We start from the raw sequence: 10735 nt of genomic DNA, 5'->3' as shown, positions 1-10735 counted from the left end.
TGCCTTTAGCAATTCTTCCCCTGGAAACTTTCTTGCGATTGTCCAACAGGCGTTTTGTCGAATCGACGCACACAACAATTCCTCCTGAAAGGTGCCAGGTACTTCTTGGCTATTATCTGGAGACAACACAAAAATCTTTTTTCAACGACGACTCTAAGAAAATACAACTGAACTGCTTTGTGATCGGATAATAGCAGGTACGTTGCTATCACTGCAGTAATCGGTTGAAGAATTCCTAAATTAGAAGTCGATTCTATAATCCTCCGAGGTAAATCCACATCATTTGTCTAAACAACAACAGAAGAATGCAAATCACAACTTTGAAACGACCGCCATTTTGAACATTTCCAACGATTTCAATATGAGCATGCGTACTAGGTAAGTTAATTTGTCATTAGTAGAACCAGATACGACAGATCATATAATTAGATCTTAAATTGCCGTGTCGTCAGCAATTTTACTAAAATGATGTAATAATTTTAAGTATATAATAATAAAATATCCTTTAAACACGCAACCAGAATTTTAACAGCGATTATAAGCTAAAGTTGTAAAGTTGTCATTTTTTGAACATACGGTTTGAAATTAATGCGCTATACAAGGTAGTCGAGATTTCACGTGTTCTTGTAATCGGTCAATAATATTATTTAGCCATGGCGTTATAAAACTTATGAGGGGAGATCGGTTGGCTGTATTTGTGAATCTGTGCCTATGTCAACATGGCGGAAAATATCCCTTCGAGGTTAGCCGATATTGAGAGTTTATTACAGGGAATATACAAGTATCTACATCCATACCTTCCATTGGCAAACATCAACACAGTCGGATTTTACACGGAAAACTTGTGGTCACTCATACCCAGTGAGATCCGGACGGAATTACTTTCCCTTAGCGATCAAGAGCTTTCTCGGTTACCTACCGGACAACTATTTTATTCAGATGGAAATGCTGATTCTGTGAACCAGGGTAGTTCGCCTCAGATGTTCGAATCTGGTTCTGAGGAGAGAATAAACGATCGCGAATTGTGTCCTCAAAATGTGTCCCTTGCTGTAAATCAAGACATCAAAGCTGAAAAATCTATTTCCTGCGATGGATATCAGACAATTAAAAAGTTTCAAGCACTGCACACTTTCTTTCTTGAAGCTCAAAAATACACACTGCTACATTTTGGAATGGTTAAAAGAATAGAGGATGTGTTGTTCCAAGATGTTGCCATGACTACAGAAAAAAGATGTAGTATTGTTGGTTTTGGAATGACTCAAAAGAAATACCACGAGGTCACTTTAATGTCTGATATTGTAAATCAATTAGCAAATACTTTTGACATCAAACAGGTGAGGAGAGAAATCAGTCAAACAATTTTTGGGAATGAAAAATGATTTGTTCGTACATAAAAGTAGGACATGACTTCTAGAGATGTGGAGCATTCGGATAGTATTTCAATACTGCCACTTTAAACAGAAAACCTCCAGGATGTGAAAAAACAAAGCATTACAGGTAGCGGGCAAATTATGAGTGAAAAGAAAAAAAAATACAATAACAGATTTAGTGTGACATCTACATGTACATGTACGCTTTAGCTGTCTAACACTGTCTATGCTGTTAGCTGTCTAACACCCTAACTGTTAATTTCTCTTTTCACAAGTCTACCTCTTTTCACACCTTTCTTTTGTACTAAGTTTTCCACACCTTATACATTTCTTTTGTTGTTATCTTACTGACCTGATGATGCTCTGTTAACATGGTGAACACAGTCACAACTTTTGGAAAGCCTTCCAGTTGAGTTTTGTATTTATTTTGGATTTTTAATTCGTAAAACAACTCTACTATGTTTATATACTTGGTAAAACAATGTGAAAAAAACATATACTAAATCCTTATTAGTATCTCAATAAATTGCAAAACATTAATAAATATGTAAAATCTTTATTGTACATACAATAACTTTTTACACATTTGTTAGCTTTTTGCAATGTATTGAGTTACAAAGACAGACTGGGTCTTTGTTGTTTCACATTAATTTTTCAAGTAGGAAGCCATGATAAAATTGTTTTATAAACTAAAAATTTAAACTAAATACCAAATCCTCATCCATATGGTCACTTTAAAGTATTAAAATGTTTATTATAATTGAAAGTAAATGCTGTGTTTGTTTGTTTGATTTCAGGTCATTGACATTGGCAGCGGTAAAGGTTATCTAAGTCAACATTTGTCTCTGCAGCATGGACTTCATGTCCTTGGCATTGATGCCTCAACAACAAATACAGTCGGTGCACTTGAAAGAAACAGAAAACTTCAAAAATTTTGGCCAGGATTATTAAGGAATGCAAATAAATCAAAAATGTTATCACAGAGCAATGAAGTATGTAAATGTAAACACAAAGATAATATGAAGGCTAATTTTGACAAATCGGTGCAAGATGAAGTCAGAAAATCTCAATTTCCAACAGCTGGTACATCCACAGATCAGACAATCTGTCATCACCGTACATCAGACAGTAATGTTTGTAGTAAAGAAGACATTCAAACAACAATGATTGTTGACAAATCTTCACAAGGAAAACAACATAGTGACATCAATGGACAATCTGAAGTTGAAAGTTTTGAAAATTCTGACTGGAAAAGTAAAAAAAGGAATACTATTTGTGAAGTTTGTAAAAAGAAGTTGCTGGTGTCGTATAATCCTGTTACTGCATTTGTAGATGTTGGTACTGATCTATCAAAGATGAGACTTCAAGATTCAAAAGATGATGTAATGGATAACAAAGACAGTGATGAAGAGGAAACTAGTACTCATGATGAGGTAATATACTAATATGTGTAATGACCCACACTTCCTGTTCTACATTGTGCTGATGCATTATGGGAGTCAGCAGAAATACTGTATTCAAGTTGCACACTGAATATTGACAAGTCTTGAGTGCCTATACTGGGCTGATGCATTATGGGAGTCAGCAGAAATACTGTATTCAAGCTGCACACTGAATATTCACGAGTCTTGAGTGCCTATATACCTTTCAAAGTTTCAGTGTAAAACATCTCATGAATATTCATTGTGCAACCATGAATCAATAGGGAACTTGCAAACCCGCCATGTTGAATGTTGCATCATGGGAAATGTGATAATAAATACTAATCAATTAGTATTGTAAACAATATTGTTACATTGTTTATAACCATTAATAGTCAATTCATAGTTGCCCTGACCAGTGTTGGAGGTTTATTTTATCGGTATCTCAAGATAAGTTATCACGATAACCACAGATAATCCCATAGTCCTTTGCGTCTGAGCATGCTCAGTCTGGATTGCAAGTTCCCTATTATATCTGCTTACTCCCATGATGCATTAGCCCACAGCAAAGATACTCTATAAAGGCACAGAATCAACTTGATGTTTCTGTGAAATCACAAGTAATTGTAGATGATTTAGCATCATGAAATCACTCTCCAGAACCCATAGTTAGTGAAAATGACCTTGTTTCCTGGAGAAATACACCCCTTTACAACTACTTGATCTTTGATGTTTGTTTTTCTCTTTTCTCATTTCTAGTTGTTGCCACAGTCCACACTACTAACAGGTCTTCACACATGTGGTGATTTGGCAGCAACAATTCTACGTTTATTCTCACATGATCCATCAACAAAAGTACTTTGTAGTGTTGGATGTTGTTTTAATCTACTGACGGAGGAATTTGATGATGAACCTCCTTGGGGAGTACCTCCAGGAGCCAAGACAGTGCCAGGATTTCCAATGAGTGATATCCTCAAATCACAAAAAGCCATCATCGGAAGAGGAGCAAGGAGGTTAGCTTGTTCGGTATGTATTTTCTAAGACATCACTCCGTATTTCTGGAGAAATGATATTCTAAATAGCTTGTCTAGTTTACACTGTTATACCTTTCCATTTCCCATGTTGTGATTTGTCAGTACAAAGTCAGTTGGTATTGACTACTTACTACTAACTATGCACTGTGAAATGTTAAATGCAATACAAGTTAACAATTTCCATAACTAAATCTGATTAAAATGTTATGTGGTGAAAGTGGCTAGATGTCTTTATTTACCTCTATTTCCATCATTGTGTCGTTTGTTTTGTTCTGGTTGATCGCGAAGACGGCAATCACATGATACAACAGACGACAAAAAGAGATGGAAATTGAGGTTAAAAAAAAGACATCTAGCCACTTTCACCACATCAGATTTTAATCAGATTGTTCATAACTATGCCTGTACAGGCATCATTACACAAACCTAATGGCTGTAGAATTAGGTTCACTGCACAATCTGATTAAATCTGATGATGTAGATGTCGGCTAATCGTTCATTGCTATTTTACCTTCATTATTTTGCCTGAATTGACCTTTTTGGTGTATGTTTACATTTTTTAGCCTGATCACCTCCTCTACATCTGAACTGGCGCACATGCAAACGAATTTCTGCTCAGTGAGACACACAGCCAATCAGGTTGTGTCTTACTTGTCATGGGCATACATATACGCATTGAATGTCAACAAACATCAATACTACACAAGAACCTCACACATGTCATGTATACCTAAGAAGTGTAGTAGATAGTGTTGACTGTACATCACTACATGTAGACTTGAGAATGATATCAAACGCTATTTGCAGCTAATACTGTTTGTTTTGTTTCTAGTCTAATGATAAATCTGTTGCTGAGAACAAACTTCCATCTAACTCTTTGTTCATCAGAGCTGTATTACAAGTCATTATTGAAGACCATTATGAATCATTCCGTGGGTAAGTCTGTTTTATCTCAAAATCTCTCTTCAGTTGGTGGAGGGTCTATCAGTGGACTTTGAGTACTTGTCTACTACATTGTATGTCAGCTTTGCAGATTACTTTGTGTCTCTGTGAAGTCATGATGGGTGAATGGTTAGCGTGACCTGCTTGGAATCTACAGGTTGCAGGTTCAAGCCCTGTCGCTGCCTGCTGTTTGTTTCTGAGTGACTAAAGTCCTTGGGCAAGATTTGAACAACGACTGTGACTTAGTCAACCCAGCTGTATAATTGGGGACCTGGTATGATGTAGGTTGCAATGTGAAGGCTTTAATCCTATGCGCTTAAATGGCTGCAATGGATTGTATGCTCCCCGGGGAGTTGAGGAAGACTAAAGGGCAGTTGTGCCATTCTGATCCGAGCCAGGGGTAATAATTGTAAAGTGCTTTGAGCACGACGTGGGAAAGCGCTATATAAGAACCCAACATTATTATTATTATTATATTAAAAATACATGTGTTGCAGGAGTTACAAGTTTAGTTATCCCTGTCTTGAATGTATACATTATCTTATCCACTGATCTTATGTATTTGAACTGCATATACAGTACATGTCAGTTTCATTGTCTGCTTCTCTATTTTGACCAAGCCTATCAGCGTTAATGGGGAATTCCACTCCAGAAAATAAAGGCAATGTTCACTATTTCATCAAGAAACACCAAATTGAAATACTTTTCACATCTGTTGTTCTCTAAGTGATACAGATGGGTCATAGCAGACATGAACATTCATAAGATGATCACTGAATATTCATAAGATGATCACTGAATATATTTATGACTTTTTATCTGAAGTAAATAAGCTCTTAGGAGAACAATGGAGGTGAAAAAGAGTTTTAATTTGGTGTTTCCTGGCAACCAGTGAAAATTATGTGTGAATTCATGAAATGACTCCAGAACCCAAAGTTAATGAAAACACCTTTATTTCCTGGTGTGGCATTCCATATTACTACTAACAAGTGATTATTTTGAGCTTTTGATCTGTCTTGGTTGACGATTCTTATCAGAATGCTACTTTCTTTTTTAGAGACAGACCAGTTGGTAAAACTGCAGCCAAATGTAGAACATTCCTAGAGTATGTTAGGAAAGCATTGAAGAAACTACACCTTGATGACACCAAGGTGATGATGACTTGCTGCTTACACACTAGACTTGATATCAGTTCTGATTGATTGATTGATTGATTGATTCAGTGAGTGAGTGAGTGAGTGAGTGAGTGAGTGAGTGAGTGAGTGAGTGAGTGAGTGAGTGAGTGAGTGAGTGAGTGAGTGAGTGATTGATTGATTGATTCAGTGAGTGATTGAGTGCGTGAGTGAGTGAGTGAGTGAGTGAGTGAGTGATTTATGTGATGGTTGACTGATTTCTATTTGATTGGTTGCTTTTTAGTGACTTATTTGATTTATTGATTCCATCATTGGATGATTGATTGATTGATTGATTTAGGTCTTCAATATCTCAGCTTTCAGATGACGAAATAATGGATTACTATCACAAGTATGAAAGTGAGGAGAGAAAGTTATCATGTTTTATCCAGTTCAGGGCTATAATAGCTCCTGTGCTTGAAGGATTTATTGTGTTAGATAGACTGGCCTTCCTACTACAACAGGTAAGTCCATACATCTCCAGTCATATCTCTTACAAGGACATTCCAATTTCACTTATGAAGGATTTATTGTGTTAGATAGACTGGCCTTTCTACTACAACAGGTAAGTCTATACGTCTCCAGCCATATCTCTAACAAGGACATTCCAATTTCACTTATGCCGGTATGTGTGCCTTCATCTCACCAGGTTCTTTGCCTTTATCATGTATCACTTGAGTCTCAGACAGAAATGTCCATAGAGAAGCAGTAGTAATAGTATATAATAATAATTTGATAATATTCCACAATAGTCTTCTTTGTTCAGCCAAGGAAAATATGAGTGACCTAAGGGGCCTTGTCACTATGAGTCGCAAGATAAGTACTGACAAACTCCTTTGGTCACAAGTATTTTCCAGCTTAATGAAGAAAAATATTGGAGAATAATATAATTATACTTCCTCAAGCATATTTTATGAAAAAGGAGAAATATAACGGCAATTTGGTATATGTTGACTCATATTTTCAAGCACCACAAACCATGCACTCATGAAGACATGGGTTGTTGTGATGTAGAATGACCAGGGTATAAATCCATATTTTCTGTTCAAAGACAATAACTTGGCTTGTATACTATTTGGTATATATTTCTGTCTATTGAATCTGTAGCTGTAATCTGTAGCTGTGTTATTCAGCAGTATTTCTCCTTCTCTCTTTCAGGAAGATGTTGATACAGCTCATATCGTGCGAATCTTTGATCCTATAAGATCACCTAGATGTCATGCCATAATAGCAACCAAGAAGTGACAATTTACAGGACACCCACCCCCACACCCATTTAGTTGCAGATAATGGGATCATTAAATATGCAGGTAGCATCAGCCTTTGAGTTGGGCATTAAAATCAACATTAGTTTGGTCTATAGATACGGTGATTGTGAGTTGCCTAGCAGTCTCTCACTAGCATACTGCCACAGGACTACAATAACAGCTTGAATCTAAAACATCATATATCCACAGAGGAGTACAATAACAGCTTGAATCTAAAACATCATACATCCACAGAGGACTACAATAACAGCTTGAATCTAAAACATCATACATCCACAGAGGACTACAATAACAGCTTGAATCTAAAACATCATACATCCACAGAGGACTACAATAACAGCTTGAATCTAAAACATCATATATCCACAGAGGAGTACAATAACAGCTTGAATCTAAAACATCATACATCCACAGAGGACTACAATAACAGCTTGAATCTAAAACATCATATATCCACAGAGGAATACAATAACAGCTTGAATCTAAAACATCATACATCCACACAGGACTACAATAACAGCTTGAATCTAAAACATCATACATCCACAGAGGACTACAATAACAGCTTGAATCTAAAACATCATACATCCACACAGGACTACAATAACAGCTTGAATCTAAAACATCATACATCCACAGAGGAATACAATAACAGCTTGAATCTAAAACATCATACATCCACACAGGACTACAATAACAGCTTGAATCTAAAACATCATACATCCACAGAGGAATACAATAACAGCTTGAATCTAAAACATCATACATCCACACAGGACTACAATAACAGCTTGAATCTAAAACATCATACTGGCACTTGTTAAGAAAGATGTAAAAGAATTATAATTTATATTGGGACTATTTAATGATGTAAATTGTATTTGCTTGCATGTTGATGATAAATTTATAAGCACTATTATTTTGTGGTAACAAGACTAAATATATTGACAAACAGTACAATAGTATAAGGACCATTTTTAACCCGAACTTGTTATGAAGAGTTACAGAGACATAATAGAGATGATCTGTCATTGCTATTAACACAAACACATAAGAGAGCTGAGGTGACTAGACATGTACAGCTAAAATGATGTAGGCTTGGCATTTCACTGACGTAACATGATATTTACAGCTAAAGTGATGTCGGCTTCACATTTCACTCATGTAACATGACATATACAGCTAAATGTATGTTATTTACTGAATTTGTACAATATTATTTGCAATGTGTAACTACTACATTTACTTTCAAGAAGCATTAGAGAAAGAATGACCAATTATGATTGTGACATTTACAGATAAGATCTGATGAAGATTTTTACATGATAACAAAATGAAATATGAATGAAATGATAAAACACTATTCATTGCCTTGTTGTAATGGTCACTAAATCTGGAATAAGGTATGCACAATCATTTGTGCTTCTTCGTCTGTGGTACAATTCTTAAATACAGTAGTACATGACTATGTACATGTACATTACCGACTAAAAGTACTGTCACATTTTAGTAATTTTATGAATTACATTAATGTAACTACAATAAAGTTTGACACCATTAACCCTATTTGTAACTTTTTTTCCTTTGGTATTAAAATAAAGTGTTTGCATTGTCTTCACTAAATGTATGATTGATAGCAAATTTGTCACAATAGTGTATGGTAACATTTGCAAACCTCCAATTTCTACTAACAGTTGATATGACTACTATACAGTAAGAAGATACAAAGAAACAAGTAATTCCCTGGAGTAAATTTCATTCACACTGCACAAAATAAACCAGCCATTATAATTCATGATCAACACCAAACATTGTATGATTTATTTTCCCTCTATATCTAAAGATGTGCAGACTCCCTTAAAGTACATATAATTTAATTACTCTTGATTGTTATCATATGAACTATAAATCCTTCCTTCCTCAAAGTGATAATGGTCTGCAACTTGTAAGTATTTTCATTTTTGTTTGCAAATAAAAGGATACTTATATTTTACCCTTCACTATCACTTGTTTAATGTCTAGTAATCACTGACAAAACTCCCACAATATAAACTGCTGTGATATTGTATTCACATACTATCTGAATAAAATGACATCATTTTATTCAAATATATTAGACTACAGTATCACAGCAGTTTATATGGTAGGAGTTTTGTCAGCAGCTGCTGGTTTTTAGACAAGTAATAGTGAAAGGTAAAATATATTAGGTAACATGGAAACACAATATGATGAAACATACTCAGGAGTCAATTCCTTTCACCAGTGTGGGCAGAGTGACACTGTATCTATAATGTATCCAGTATACAAGGTACACCATGATAGAGTACACTCACACACCAGTCAGTCCCTTTCACCAGTGTGGGCAGAGTGACAATGTATCTATAATGTATCCAGTATACAAGGTACACCATGATAGAGTACATTCATACACCAGTCAATCCCTTTCACCAGTGTGGGCAGAGTGACACTGTATCTATAATGTATCCAGTATACAAGGTACACCATGATAGAGTACACTCATACACCAGTCAATCCCTTTCACCAGTGTGGGCAGAGTGATACTGTATCTATAATGTATCCAGTATACAAGGTACACCATGATAGAGTACACTCATACACCAGTCAATCCCTTTCACCAGTGTGGGCAGAGTGACAATGTATCTATAATGTATCCAGTATACAAGGTACACCATGATAGGGTACACTCATACACCAGTCAATCCCTTTCACCAGTGTGGGCAGAGTGATACTGTATCTATAATGTATCCAGTATACAAGGTACACCATGATAGAGTACACTCATACACCAGTCAATCCCTTTCACCAGTGTGGGCAGAGTGATACTGTATCTATAATGTATCCAGTATACAAGGTACACCATGATAGGGTACACTCATACACCAGTCAATCCCTTTCACCAGTGTGGGCAGAGTGACAATGTATCTATAATATATCCAGTATACAAGGTACACCATGATAGAGTACACTCATACACCAGTCAATCCCTTTCACCAGTGTGGGCAGAGTGACAATGTATCTATAATGTATCCAGTATACAAGGTACACCATGATAGTGTACACTCACATACACCAGTCAATCCCTTTCACCAGTGTGGGCAGAGTAACACTGTATCTATAATGTATCCAGTATACAATGTACACCATGATAGAGTACACTCATACACCAGTCAATCCCTTTCACCAGTGTGGGCAGAGTGACACTGTATCTATAATGTATCCAGTATACAAGGTACACCATGATAGAGTACACTCATACACCAGTCAACCCCTTTCACCAGTGTGGGCAGAGTAACACTGTATCTATAATGTATCCAGTATACAATGACTACACCATGATAGAGTACACTCATACACCAGTCAATCCCTTTCACCAGTGTGGGCAGAGTAACACTATTTTAACAGTCTATAATGTATTATGTATCAACAGCTTATAATAAGAATTTACTCCAAATTTAACATTCCAAACTTTTTTATAAATTAATATTATTTGTATCTTATATGAATACC

General features: G+C 35.9%; 1 protein-coding gene across 1 annotated transcript; it reads left to right on the top strand.

Annotated features, from left to right (window-relative positions):
• Positions 1–719: 719 nt before the first annotated feature.
• LOC144453115 (putative methyltransferase-like protein 25) lies at positions 720–8690 on the top strand. Its single transcript, XM_078144393.1, has 7 exons — positions 720–1334; positions 2168–2803; positions 3551–3817; positions 4658–4761; positions 5825–5918; positions 6257–6403; positions 7098–8690. The coding sequence occupies exons 1-7, from the start codon at positions 720–722 to the stop codon at positions 7182–7184; spliced, it is 1950 nt and encodes a 649-aa protein (XP_078000519.1). The 3' UTR covers positions 7185–8690.
• Positions 8691–10735: the final 2045 nt, after the last annotated feature.

Source organism: Glandiceps talaboti, chromosome 23 (genome assembly GCF_964340395.1).
Source record: "Glandiceps talaboti chromosome 23, keGlaTala1.1, whole genome shotgun sequence".
Classification (NCBI taxonomy): Eukaryota; Metazoa; Hemichordata; class Enteropneusta; family Spengelidae; genus Glandiceps; species Glandiceps talaboti.
The sequence above is the reverse complement of the archived record's forward strand: the minus strand, read 5'-3'. Positions and strand labels throughout refer to the sequence as shown.